The sequence below is a fragment of the Polyodon spathula genome, chromosome 10, assembly GCF_017654505.1.
Source record: "Polyodon spathula isolate WHYD16114869_AA chromosome 10, ASM1765450v1, whole genome shotgun sequence".
In the NCBI taxonomy this organism is placed as follows: domain Eukaryota; kingdom Metazoa; phylum Chordata; class Actinopteri; order Acipenseriformes; family Polyodontidae; genus Polyodon; species Polyodon spathula.
In genome coordinates this window covers 6305263-6320069 of record NC_054543.1, presented here as the reverse complement: position 1 = coordinate 6320069, position 14807 = coordinate 6305263, and the positions used below count along the sequence as shown (strand labels likewise).

At 37.0% G+C, this 14807-nt stretch overlaps 1 protein-coding gene across 1 annotated transcript; it reads left to right on the top strand.

The window, feature by feature from the left end:
- Positions 1-4978: 4978 nt before the first annotated feature.
- LOC121321460 (G-protein coupled receptor 26-like) lies at positions 4979-13523 on the top strand. Its single transcript, XM_041260421.1, has 3 exons — positions 4979-5792; positions 8227-8340; positions 13193-13523. Exons 1-3 carry the CDS (start codon positions 5095-5097, stop codon positions 13422-13424), a joined length of 1044 nt encoding a protein of 347 aa, XP_041116355.1. The 5' UTR covers positions 4979-5094; the 3' UTR covers positions 13425-13523.
- The last annotated feature ends 1284 nt before the right edge of the window (positions 13524-14807 follow it).

Below are 14807 nucleotides of genomic sequence, written 5' to 3'. Positions count from 1 at the left end.
CTCCTGGTACAGGGAGCATAGCTACAAATAACATTGAATGCTTGAGAATTTTGTTTCAATATTTCCAAACCCAAGGCTATGCATGACCACAAACCTCTGTTCTAATCCTGAACCTTTTCCTTGTAAAAACAAAAACTGGAAGAAACAACTGTGGCGGATGCAAGAGCTGCGAAATCAACCTCCTGTTTAATTGAAACATTTTAAATAAATAAATGAATACAATTCTAGTAAAACCCTACGGTAGGGTAGGGTAGGTAGGGAAATGGATTTTGTACCATGGTTAGCATTGCTTAATGGATCTCCTCCAGGATATAGCAACAACAATCTGATTTTTTTTTTAAAAGCACTGAAGTGCTGCCAACTGTCTTCTGAATTATCCCACCACATTTAGAAGCCTATACATTTTCAGCTTCTGTTCCAACAATACTGACTACCATCAGGCATGCAACGGAAGATCACTGCATCCACATTTATAATGCATGGGAATTGAAGTGGAGCTGCATTATAACTGCTGTTTGAAAATATGTGTCAGTTAAACTGCCTGAGGTCCCCTGAGTGGCTTGTCTGGTAAAAGCACAACTACAAGGAGTGGAGGGTGAGTCATACTGTACAGGGAGGGCAGGCTCGTAACGTGGGACTGGAGATTGTCCACTGACCTTTCTTTCTGCTGGGCTCTTGTTGTGAGGGAATAGAACTGGACATTCTAAACTGGGGCATAATTTGGCACACTAAATTATATATTTAATGGGAGCTGGCTTATAGGAAAGAGAATTCTAATGCTGGAATCCTTGGTGTTGTAGGGCATGTTTTTGTATTTGTGCTTTTGATACATTACATTTTCGATATAACCTTTCTTGACAAGTACCTCAAGGTACTTTAATATTCTAGTCATTAATGGTTAGCCCTGGTATATAAAATCGTTGTCAGTTATATTTAAATGTAGAAAAAGAGTCATGGTCATGTATATTTGGCCATGAATATGTTACCAAAATCATGGAGCAGTCAAGGGCAAATTTAAGTAAAAATCACAGGGGTCTCAAGGGAAACAGTGTGTGTGAAGTCAAGGATTTGAAAATCTAATTACACCTAGATAAATACCAGATATCTACATAAATATATCATTAGTCTGTTTATAAGAGCAGAACGAAAGGAAATTGCATATAAATATTTGTATTTATTTATTTTGGTTTTCACAATATCAATGTGAAATGAAGTGACACCATTTTATATATTTATTTATTCACAACACTACGGGTGTTTGATGTACTGATCACTTAACCTAATACTTTGACAGTTTCGGAGGAAGCACCGTATTCACGGTTACCTCGGCTTTTATGAAAGACATTATCGGGGTATTGTGCAAATCAGCCCCTATTACACTATTGTTTACTGTTTTGCTCATTTTGAAATCTGTGGTGAAGTGTCAAAGTTTAAATAAAGTGAAGCAGCCAAGCTGCTTAAAGCTCATCCGTGGATCTGTTTGAAATGTGTTTTTATTGTTATTTATTTTTAAGACTGAAAGTCAAGTAGAGTTGGTGCATGCAGTTCAATGCTCTTTATTAAAATCACAGAAAAACATCAAACTTATTTAACTTATTTAAAAAAGAACTGAATCAAGGCATGAATAACAAGCAAAGGACCACACTAGCTTCAACATGATGGAAATTCTCTGATTTCTGATTATTATTTTCTCTCATTTGTATTGTGTTCAATCAATGTTAAGTATTATCTTCTGGTTCACAAGTGTATTGTTGCGCAGGTTCTCAAATTATTCTGTAGGCTCAAGCTCATAGACATAAGTACTAAGTGCAGAGCTCAATAACCCTTATTCCAGCACCAAAAATAATGAAAAACTAGAGCTACTATACTTTGTACAGCCACACGCACTTCAAACATGAGGCTAGAAAATGTATTTGATCTTCCAATATCTTAAGTACCTATATTTCTTTAGAAACTATCAGGTAATCACTGAGCACAAGTATGCTCTTGATTGTAAGTGAAGCAGAAGCAGTACAAACTACATTTAGAAGTAGTCTAGCCAGTGTAAGGATTATTTTCCCTGAAAGAGTTTGCTATTAAGTATTAAAGGAGTGATTTTAATCAAGATTTTATTAACACTGGCAACTGATCCCCTTTTTCTTGTGTTGAAGCCATTTTGTTTTTTTGCTTGCTATTTGTGCTTTAATTCATGATATGTATATATTTCAAAATGAAGCTAAACATACTTACAACTACAGAGCTGCTGATGTTTACTTACACCTAACTATTTTTGAGATAACTTATTTAAATTTCACGGCAATGGTCTTGTTGCAATCAGACCATGTGGCCAGAGACACAAGACGTAATTAGGTACCAACTTTTTTTTTTTTTTAATGTATAAAATGTGTATTTTAAATTAAGCAAAGAAATATGCAGATAAATAAAGGATCAGCAACAACAGCTCCTTCCATCCACGTAAACTCCTACTTAAACACCTCCATGTCAGAACCTCACGTGGTCTTGGATCAACTCATGTGCTTTATAGGTCATGCAGACTAATATAGCCATCCTTGTGCAAATCTTCACAGCAAGAAAGATTGCCAGAAGCATTAACTGTGTGTCTCAAGAGTTGCTGCTACTGCACGAACTTGCTGAAGCAAGCTAATAGGCAGTGATAACCTGCGCATCAATAATTGAAAAGCCTACTTTAAAAAGAACAGCAAGCTGAAGCTAAGAGCATACACTGAGGAAGCAGTTCAAAGTTTATGTTGCAGTCAGGTCATCACTGACTAGGCTGGTACCAGACACCTCTCAGCATCTCACGATGGCACAGTCCAATTAGCCTATACAGTGTTCTAATGAGAATCCCGCTCATTACTGCACTGTACCCTCTGTGGTGGGAAAAGGTACTGTACAGTATTTCTGATAATCAGGAAGTACAGCACCACATTTACATTATTGCTAGAACATAATAATGAATTCAACTACTCATTGAATTTAATAAAAAGCACAAAATGATAGTCATTCAATCAATAATAAACATTTAATAAGACACTTTTATTATTTAGAAGTACATTACACTACCACACTTTTTTTTATTGGAATTGAATGAAGATGATCAATAATGCTGCAGGAAATGGAAACATGAAAAATGGAGTTCAAATCAGGACCAGCTTGTGTTGGATTGTGTTGAACAGTGGTCTACAACATAGAGGTCTACAACAACTTCCCATGCAGCTGAAATGGACAGAGTGGCCAATGTGCCAAGTTTCAGAACTGGGCAGACACATGTCAAATTACATTTAATAAAGAAAAGTGTAAGCTACTGCATGCAGGCAATAAAAAATGTGCATTATAAAGATCATATGGGAGATAGTGAAATTGAAGAAGGAATCTATGAAAAAGACCAAGGAGTTTATGTTGACTCAAACTCAGCTGTATTGTCTACTCTTCATGTAGACAATACAGCTATAAAAAAAGGCCAACCAGATGCTGAGGTATATTGTCAAAAGTGTTGAATTTAAATCAAGGGAAGTAATGGTAAAACTGTACAATGCATTAATTCAGTTCTGGTCACCTTCCTACAAAAAGGATATTGCTGCTCTAGAAAGAGTGACCAGAATTATTCTGGGTTTAAAAGGCATGTCATATGCAGACAGGCTAAAAGAATTGAGTCTATTCAGTCTTGAACAAAGAAGACTACGCGGCGATCTCATTCAAGCATTCAGAATTCTAAAAGTATAACCAATTGTTATCTGGTACAGTATATACGTTTTTTGCTGCTCAATACATTTAAACACATGTTTCAGGTAGGATCTATTTTTTTAATATTCACGCAATGAGTGATTTTAGTGTGTTGTCCCGTGGTTACTGTAGATCAGGTCACTAATTATTTTAACTGGTGTAGTTAGCTTTTTTTTTCTGGGCGTTCCACCTAACACGGTGTGAGTAAATCAGTTAAAAATTAATTACAGTAAGGGTAGAAAGTTTAACTCATTTTCTATCTCAGTTATTGAAAGGTCAATTAAAAGGGCATTTTAAAAAAGTTAAAATAAAACAGTGTTTTCTTCACCTTGTCTTAACACAAAATGACTAAATAATAATAAAACAAAACATGTCCACATATACTCAGAACCATGACAGAACCCATCGTTTGTATTCAACTTTGACTGAACTGCAGCAAGATCTGCCCAAGACAGTTATGCTCCTGTGCCTTTACACACAGGATGTCTCCTATGCACATAGTTCACTGTGTACAGAAGGATAGTGTTATGCATTAGCTAATGCATGGACATAATTCACTGTTAAATGCAAGCTACAGATATGATGCAACATATAGTATTATTTAGTAGGCTAATATCACGCAGCCAGACAAAAAGAGTGGCTCGTCTCAGCTGATGGTAAAAGAGGGGCTTGGAAGACATTTATGTTTGCTTCAATCGCATGTAAGGAATATAACTCCTCTATAATGCGTTTATATTTTATACAGCATTGGAACTGTGTTTTGCAGAGAATTCGGTCCTGCAAACTCGTTCAAGTACGGTCAAATATTAGCAGTTTGAAATATTAAAGGCACCCTAGAATGCCCCGGGAATGCAAAGCAACTCGCTGATTGAGGGGGAGGCGATCTACAGCTTTGTATTTATTTGAGTTTTACTATCAGCCCGCCTAATGATAAAAAGCATTACTCAAGTGCTGATTTAGTAGTAAAGGACCTGAGTTTTTGACAGCCTGCTATGTAGAACCCTAAGTGCACAAAAGCACCCTAAAAAAAAAAAAAAAAAAAAAAAAAAAAAAAACAGCATTCATCAAGGCAGAGTGGAGAGAATTGAAGAAACTTCATAAATGCACCTTCTTGCATCGGTGGGGAGCTTTTGATTAATAATCGCGGGTCTCTCGAGAATTTGGTTCAGTCTATTGATTATTTTAGACCCTCGCAGCTTGGTGGGCACCCCTGGTGCTTTGTGCACAAAGCTGAAGGCAGTGACGTGGAAAGAAGCAACTGCAAGTCTCCTCGAGAAATAACCAGGGCTGTCTTGGCACGATCGTGGATTTACCCTACACCTAACATCATGTTATCCCGGTGCTGCTGGTGGCTGGATACAATTGCCGAAAATGTTGATATCTGAGTGGGGTTACACCATGGACGCAGCGGAGGTAATTGTATCTTTCCTGGTAGTAGTGGTCATCATTGTGTCGTTGCTGTCCAACGTGGTGGTGCTGATTTGTTTTTTGTACAGCGCGGAGATTCGGAAGCAAGTTCCCGGTTTGTTTATCCTAAACCTGACCTTTTGCAACTTGATAATGACTGCGTTGAACATGCCGTTGACTTTGGTCGGAATTATCAACAAGGAGCATCCAGGAGGGGGAGGATTCTGCCAAATTGTGGGGTTTTTAGAGACCTTTCTCACCACTAATTCCATGCTGAGCATGGCAGCTCTGAGCATCGACAGGTGGATAGCGGTTGTTTTCCCTTTGAGTTACCATTCAAAAATGCGCCACAAAGATGCTTTCATAATGCTCGGTTACACGTGGGTGCATTCGGTGTCCTTCTCCGCCGTATCGGTTTGCCTTTCGTGGGTGGGATACCATCAACTTTACGCCTCCTGTACTCTGTGCAACGGGAGAGCGCACCACAACAGGACCCAGTTTGTGGTTTTTACAGTGGTTTTTCATGCCCTTACCTTTCTCCTTTCCTTGATAGTCTTGTGTTTTACTTATCTGAAAGTGCTCAAAGTGGCGCGCTTTCACTGTAAGAGAATAGACATTATTACTATGCAGACTTTGGTTCTGCTAGTGGACATTCACCCAAGGTAAGATGCATCGCCTTCGTTTTTTTTTTTTTTTTCTGCAAAAGTTGAACTTTTTGTGGTTTTTATTTTTATTTGTAATGCTGCAATTGTTTGAGAATGGCTGTACCAACCCAGCCCCAAGTACAATATCAAGAACATTGGTCAAACGGTTAGCTCATTCGGGGACAATAAATGATGCCACTATATATGCCTGTACTGCGCTGTATGTTATATGACTGGGTTTATAATTTTAATAATTTACTCTTTTTAAATAATAGCTTACCAGTTAATTAGAGTTCACGAATTTACACTGGCCCATAGCCCACTCGAAAAGTCGACACATCTGTATATACTTGATAAGGGAACTCATCGGCCCCATTCGAGTATTTGCCTGGACTGTTATTTGTTAACCAGTATCATTTCAAGACAATTGAAAACGTCAGCTTTCAGTACTTCCTGTAGGCATTACACTCGGGCTTGGTACTAATATTTGTTGCAAGTCACGGTTCATTTTAGAAATTCAATTTTCCAATTCACATATCGGATTAATCAGTATAGGGGGTACTAGTCTATAGGGGAAACTTTGCATTTATTTTTTAAAATAGCCAGTTACTATTTATGATATGTAAGTATGCTCTTTATTAGTTTGTGGAACCAAGCTGAGTAACTGTCGGTGATGCTATTTTGTTTTGTAAGGGGTACTGACCTTGATTTTTAAGCAGCTCTAAATTTTGATTAATATTGATCTTATTCCACACGCAGATTGGAATTTTATGTGTATCTGGCTATTTCTTTTTTTTTTTTTTTTTTTTTTTTTTTAGTTTGCACAATTTGTACAATCTTGATCATTTCCAGGTGCAAAAACTATAGCACATCTGTATGTGTGCAGGCAAGTACATGTCTGCTAGTCAAATGGCAAGCGGAGGAATCGACCTTGTGTGTAAAGCCTGAGGCAATTATCAAACCAAAATAACGATATTATTATTATTATTATTATTATTATTATTATTATTATTATTATTATTATTATTATTATTATTATTTCAAAAGATACAGTACCTATGTGTTTAACACGTGTTATTTCTTGCATGCACCTTCAATTGTTTCTGGCTATTTTTCTACATTGCCACTTCTCTTTTAAAAAACCAATGATGCCGCCTCAGAACAAGTGTTTGTAAAGATGACCCACACATTCTTACAATAAATACTTTGTTCAAAACATTTCATTTCAAATATAAACTTTTCAGGATTATACCAGTATAGCTCTCTTCAGTAGTTTATATAATTTAAAAAGAGCTTCAGTGCTGACATATCATATTGATGTACAAGTATGTTTTTTCTTTGGATCAACCTGCCTATCATTAACACCTTCCACTGCTAACAGTGAAGAGGGGGGGGGGGGGGTTCCAGCTGGTCCATTCTGTTGTAAATATGTGGATTACAGTCACACACACACACACACACACACACATATCAGACAAATAAAGACTGGCCTCAGACATCAGCTGCCGAAAGCAACATTAAAGATTTGTCCCTTATATTTTTTCATTTCTCTTATGGTCATGGGGGGGGGGCTGGGATGTGGATGTATTTGTTTGTTAAACGGAAATGATTTAAAAAAAAAAAAACACATTGTTGCTTTTACTTTTGGTGTTTTGGTCATTTTTAAATATTATTATTTTTTATTATTAAATACAAAGCACACAGTGATCTTTGCAAATAATATATGATATTTTCAAAAAATCTATACCAGATTTTACATGCATGTTTTACATGGTTTAAATAGTGGTCATTCCTGCATTCCCCGGTTTAGAGTAGTGGCACTTCCACTATCCAGAATTATGATGATAATACTTTAAAGAGGATCTGATTAAGCCAGATTCCAATTTTAGCCACTGGAAATCATCCTCACTGGAGCACACAGTTGTCTACTGATCTGATAAGACCATGGACCATTACCCCAGCCCAGGCAAATTTCAACAAAAACAGTCCCTCTAGATTAACCTTTAAAGAACAATTCTTTTATACGGAACAGAAAATTATTCTTAGCGAATGGATTAATTATAAGCATTAGCGTAACCATAATATGCTATACTTCATATTTGGAGAGAATACTTTTTGAACATACAATTAAATGCATAATCATATTTAGTACCAATATTTAGTTCTAGAATGAAAGATTCCAGGTATGGAATTCTAATTATGAAGCATTCCACTATATCCCTGAATGGAATCCTTTGGTTTTATATTGAACCACATACAAAACCTTGTATTGTTTAGTTAGAGTGTAAATAGAGAAAGCACAGTGGAATAGTAAATGTTTCCCCATTAGTGTACTTCTACTAAAAATTGCATTATCGTTTATGTAAAATGTTTTAGTTTTTTTTTTAAGCAGTGCTTTTTTGGAAATCTCAGGGCCAAGTATTATTAACAGCATCACCCTTTACCATTGCAGTGTTCGACAGCGTTGCCTTGAGGAGCAGAAGAGACGGAGACAACGAGCTACAAAGAAAATTAGCACCTTTATCGGCACGTTTGTTCTTTGTTTTGCACCATATGTAATAACAAGGTGAGTCACAAAGAGGTTTCAGGCTTGCTGCACAGTAATGTGCTAATATTGTTTTTTATTCCAACCCGCTTGTAATCCTTCTGAATTACAAAAAGGGATGCAATTATATATAGAAACCCGTCACTGAATAATATTTACATTTCTTGTGAATAATAACTCATTTATAATGTATTACTTTCACCAGTCAGTGAATGCATCATTACTATCAAGAACAGGAGTACAAAGTGGAGCTGGTACAATTAAATGTGCATAAATACACACACACACACACACACACACACACACACACACACACACACACACACACATTACATATAGAGAGAGAGAGAGAGAGAGAGAGAGAGAGAGAGAGAGAGAGAGAGAGAGAGAGAGAGAGAGAGAGAGAGAGAGAGAGAGAGAGAGAGAGAGATGTATGATTTCTAAGATGGAACTTCCAGCAAGAATTATAAATGCTTGTCCCTCAAACAGAAACAGATAACACAGAAATATCACCTGGACAATGCTTATTATTTTGGCTTTCAGTATTTCAAAGGTAGGATTCTTTTTTCAATATAGTGTCAGTTTATCATTTGAAAAGCTGCTTGCAGTGATATTTCAAAAGCAGTAAGTACATTCTCACACAGTGGTCAATCATAAATGGCATGTCTCACTTCTAGGATTCCCTAACGATGATCACTCCAGATATGCTTCACAGGGAAGACTTCCAACTTTTATGAAGTAAAGGTTGATAGAAAGAGAAAATGATTCTCTTAATTTAAAAGGAGAGAAGATTGTCTGTTGTAGACAGAGATCTTTCTTTTAACCCTGTAGATATGATTGTCTGCAGCAGTATCACACATCACACATCATTCAAAGAGAATAACATTTGACTATAGTCTCTATTCAGTGTTCCATTTTTTAAATTTTGCAAAAATGTTCAAATCATTTGAATCTACCAGCTATGGTTGAATTAAAAGGTCTTTCATGACATTCTGGACTGATGTAATCAAAATACATTTAACTGAAAGCTACCTACACAGTATAAAGGGAAATATGACCTCTCATAATAGGGGCCACCTAATTCTTAACCACACACTGGGTAAGTTATTGTCCCCTATTCAAACCTAGGGGGTTTGGTTGTAGTTTTGTAACAATATGGAGTTGTCTGCTTAAAGACAAGTTAAACACAGCTGCAATATTTGCGTGAGTTCCTAATGCCAACATAAAAAGGGTTACACAATACACAATTAGACATATACAGGTACTTTTTGCACCGTTCCCTCATTCCTGAGCAGTTTAAAAGTCGTGTTAAGCAGAACAATAAAAAGCTGGCATATCTCTCATTTCAGTGCAGAATAGCATTGCTTCAGATTACAGAAACCCTGCTAAGTTCTTCAAATACAATCCAAGCCCATTAAAATCTACAGTATGTAATGTTTAGGCAGTTAAATAGACTAGACATGGCATTTCTGTACCCTGCTTTTTGAAAACGTAAACTACATTATACAAAAATACACATGATAGATATGGGGACAGTGCCAGCAGCTAAGTGCAAAAATAAACTCTCTCTTTGAAGTGCATAGCACTTTGTTACAGCAGAAAATGCAACCGACATAATTAGTGCTACTGGGCAGGAGTGCATTGTCATGATAAAAAGATCAAAAGGTTTCAGTGTCGTATACCAACAAACAACAACAAAAATCATACACTCTAGAGTATAACAAGAAGAAACAAAGTCAAGACAAACATTCCTAATGCTTTCATATGTGCTTGTCTTAGTTTCCTATTATTTTACCTTGTAGTTCTAACAAATTCAATATATGTTGAACATGGTAATGCACACATAATGTAATAGTTGGCTATTTGCTCTCTTTCACATAGTGGTAGCAATTATGTTAACAAAACCACATGCCTGCAATGTATGGACAATGTATATGTGACATAGAATGAACTTGTGGTAACAGATACATACTATATAATGAACTGGGTAAAGTATGTCAAATCATTGTTATAAACTGCAATGTTTGCTGCAACATACAGAGCACAGGGAAATGATAGGATTGCCTTTGGCACTTCCATTCAATACCCTTTTCAAATAACTTAACCTGCAGTGTCAGTGGTGGTTTGACTTAACAGTGCTGGAGTACTGAGTTCCACAGACACATGCATCTCTAACAGCACTTACCCTTTGATCCTGCAGACTTGAGGACTTTAGCAACAGAGAGACATTTAGAGCTGGCTAGGCAGATTTGAGTGACTTCAGTCAAGCCAATACCTCTCACTGCTAGCCCTGAGTTGAGTGTAATAGACATCTTCAAAAACAAAAATAAAAGAAATACAAATTCCCCAAGGGTTGCCCATTTAAACTAAGTAAATTGGATCCACACATGCAATCTCTAGAGCTCTCTAGTGTAAAATGAAATGGACAAGTTCAACAAACACAGGCTCACAGTAGCTGGGTTTATTTTTTAGCTGTGTTCTTTCATAGGAGGATATGATGGTGTTTCCCTTACATCTGGAAACACCACTGGCTGAAAAAGAGATGTATTATGCAAACTTAATGGGATTTGAATATGCATGAATGCATCTCTGGGCAGATATTTCCCATAAAGAAAGAGTCCTGAGAATTTGAGATTATGGTGATGTTGTCTACTGTTCAGCCACAGCTCCATCTGGAGAAATGAGATGCTGTTTTTAAATGTGACTGCAGGTTAGCTCCTGCATCTGAATTTAGAGCACCTCATTTCCATACGGAATCCTTATGAAACTGAACTGAATGTCATTGTCACACAGGAAGATCTATCACATGTATGCTTGTGTCTGCTATTCCTATCCTCGGGGTTGCTTGAAAGAGAGAACTTACATATAAACCATTTTAAATAAAGGCTCTGTTTGACGATATTGAATTGGATTGGCACAACTTTATTACACTGACATCAACTCTCTTTTGCACAGATTTGTTTGATAATTTGGAGCTGGAGTTACAAATTCAGATTTGTGCTTGAGTTCATGAAGAGTGCACGAAACACAGTGGCTTGACAAACATAAACCATGTTATTAAAATGCTAAATGAGAAATCCAAAGAAAAACAAAAAATTTCCATGAAAATGTCTACCACAAAACAGCAGTTCTTATTTTAGAAAAACTTTTTAACATGTAGTCTTTTGCATTTCTCAGAACCAACAACTGCTGAGATAGGGGTCTTACCTTTTGGGAATAGTTATTATTTTCCAGATTAGTTTGCCACTGCATGTTTCAGAATTATCTTGATTGAAATATAAGTTTCTCGCATTGTTTCTTTCTTCATAGAACTTGAAATATTGCACTAGACAATGAAGGAGAACACAAAATGTAAGACTACATTTAATGGATTTATATACCTAGCATCTGCTTTAATAGTGGCATTATATTGCATTAATAATGAAGTAGCTATTAGGATCTCGGCTTAATATTTCATACAAACAGAGATACCCCCAGACCCTGCATGGGCATTAGCAGAGCTCTGCCCCTGAGGGAAGAGTGCTTCCCACTAAGCCATCCTTTCCACTTGGTTTTCCCATATGTGACCTAACCAAGCACAATATTGACAAGATCAGACTCCAAGGTGGTATTGCCCCAGGCAGCAGCATGGCCTAGATTATCAGCACAACAATATCAATTTGAGATGCCACTGAAAAAACTTCCACAACAAGCACTGCACTAAAGAGCACAGAATAGGAGAGTAGAATAGATGCATATGCACAGTACTACTTTAAATTAACACTGCAGTGTTTATTTTAAATTGCTAAAAACAGCTGCAGTGCTTATTCAAGGACAGCGCTTATTCAAGGGCGGCGGTAATTAGAAGCATCGCGGTTATCGAAAGGTGACATTTTTTTATCAAGGTTTTAACAGTATTTGAGGGAGGCGTACAATGAAGTTTATTTCGGTAGATACAGCTTGATCAAGATGGTGACAAAGTCCTACAACTTAGCTTTTAAACTGAAAGCTGTTGAGCTTGCAGATCAAAAAGGCAATCGACCTACTGCTCAAGAACTTGGAGTTGATGAGCGCTGCATTAGAGAAAGCAAGTACCTCAACTACAAGAGCCGACATCTTCACAGGGTAGAAAGATAAGGCTATCTTGTGGCAGGTGTCACCCTCCTCATCCCGAAATTGAAAAGGAGCTAATGTACATGCTTCATTATTGAGATCTGCATATATTCAAAGGTGACATCTATTACAAATCTGATATCTGAGTGAGGTGCTGAGTGCGGTCAAGGGTGCTGCTTATTCAAGGAAGGCGGTAACTCAAAGTAATGCAGTATTTAGGCTGCATTCTAGATTTTAACCTATTGGTTGAAACAGCATGGTCTGGGTCATCAGGCTGAATACCTGTGTTTGTTTTTTTCATTGACAGAAACTTGATGTATGATGAATTTCACAAGAGAAATACACCTCAGAACTTATCAGGAAGCTGCATTGCAGGGCACGACCACACAGTAAAAAAAGCGAAATAGAAGGAAATTGAAAAAATTTATTAAATCTGTAAATTAGAGAATCAAAATGTTAAAAAGGCACTGCTTATAAGTTTCCAGTCACAGTAAAACACATATTTTCAGGGATTACCCTGCTAGCTGAACAAAGAAAAAGGAACGGCAAGGATAAGTATTCCAAACTCAAAATCCCTGACGTAAACCCTTGATAAGTGAGTCCTCTTTTAGGATGAATAGTAACACAGGTCTGTGAAAGAAAGCACCTTGCCAAGGTTTCCTATTAGAAGGAGATTTTAAAAGATGTTGTGTTTGTTGTGATGCCCTTTTAGTCATTGTCCAAGGGTAAATGTTGTCAGATGTTTCTTATATATTGTGTGTATTTCTTTATTTTTTGACAGGCTTGTGGAGCTGTCTTCAGCAATGCCTGTCAGCCCTCACTGGGGAGTTGTTTCCAAGTGCTTGGCTTACAGCAAAGCAGCTTCAGATCCCTTTGTGTACTCTCTTCTCCGGAATCAGTACAGGAAGACATGCACTGATATTATTAACAGAATCCTGAAAAGGAGCTCACTAAATTCCTCTAGAATAAGGGGTGAGAACGGAAGAAGCACCACCATCCAAGCCACGGAATGAAAACCCCTCAACGAAGGCTTGAAGAAGCTGTCAAGTATGTATGGTTCATGAATACCAAAAAGATCCCAGTTCATAATTCCCATTATGTAAATATGGAAAACACAAACTGATTGGAAACGGGTGACCAGTTATTTTGAACACCACTGATTTCCCTTAGTCATTTCAATTGTTGTTCAGTTGCTTGAATAAAGCATGGAAGGTGCCATTATTTTGGGAGATCAGATGTTTCAGTCTTCAAAATCCTTGTGACTCACCATAAGAAGCCAAAGTTTAAAGGTCAAGTTCAGTTGCAGGGCTAAAAAGAGTTTGTTGGTCCCATGCTTGATTCTCTACAACTTGAGATCTCCAATATTTACCCCAATGAGTTTAGTGCAATAGGCAGTTCATATAGCTCTTTCTTGGAATCACGGTCTCTACTGAAGTTGAATCCCAGTCCTACTTACAGTATATTTGAATTACTCTACAGATTAATGGAGGTCATAGTTTTATGTGATATCAGATCCAACTGACACGCACATATCTCCTCAACAAGGTAGTCAAAAGGCTGATATAAATTAATATATGTTAGATGAAGTCAAAATATTCCTTGTTTGCAAGTTTTGCATATTTTTTTCTTTCTTTTGGGAGTTGCTTTGGCGCTAATTTGAATACCTTATACTATTTATGTCTCATACCCTGTTTCTTTTCTGTTCATTTATTCATGTTCACACTAGTCCTTATTTAACTCCTGGTAATGGAATAATAAAATTGGAACCAAACAACTACATTCTTCATTTGGTTGGCTGGCTGATGGTCTTTTATTGACCACCTTCCCCAGTGGTAGGTAATGCTTTAATAACAAACTGCGAAATCATGTCAAATTTGGAGACCGCTTTGTGAAACAAATTAATGGGCATGCCTGCCAGTGCAGTGCAGCCAAGAAAAAAAAAAGAAAGGAAGAAGAGAGCTCCATAGCAACAGTGGTTGTTTGATTAAGCTGAGTTTAATTGACAGGCTTTGTCTTGGTTTGTCTGTAACTTTAGAATGACTAAGCCTGTACTTCGAGTGCCTTCCTCATAAGACATGCCTGGGCTGAAAGCAAGCCTCGGCACTCACCACACTGACAGGATTAATTCACTCTAGTATTACCTTTCCTAAGCAGTTAGGATTGAATTAAACTCGGAATGCGTGTACTGACCTCATTAGGTCAGGGAAGCAGATTGCAATCAAATTATAGTAGTCAGATGATTTGACATTATTACAGTACTCTATGAAAATTCCATCTTGATTGAAGGAGTATTGAAAGATATAAGCAACTGCATATCTGGGTAGCTCAAGTTCTACTGTTCTCTTTCTGTATAAATAAAATGTAATGTAATGATTTTATTTTTTTTTAAAAAAGAA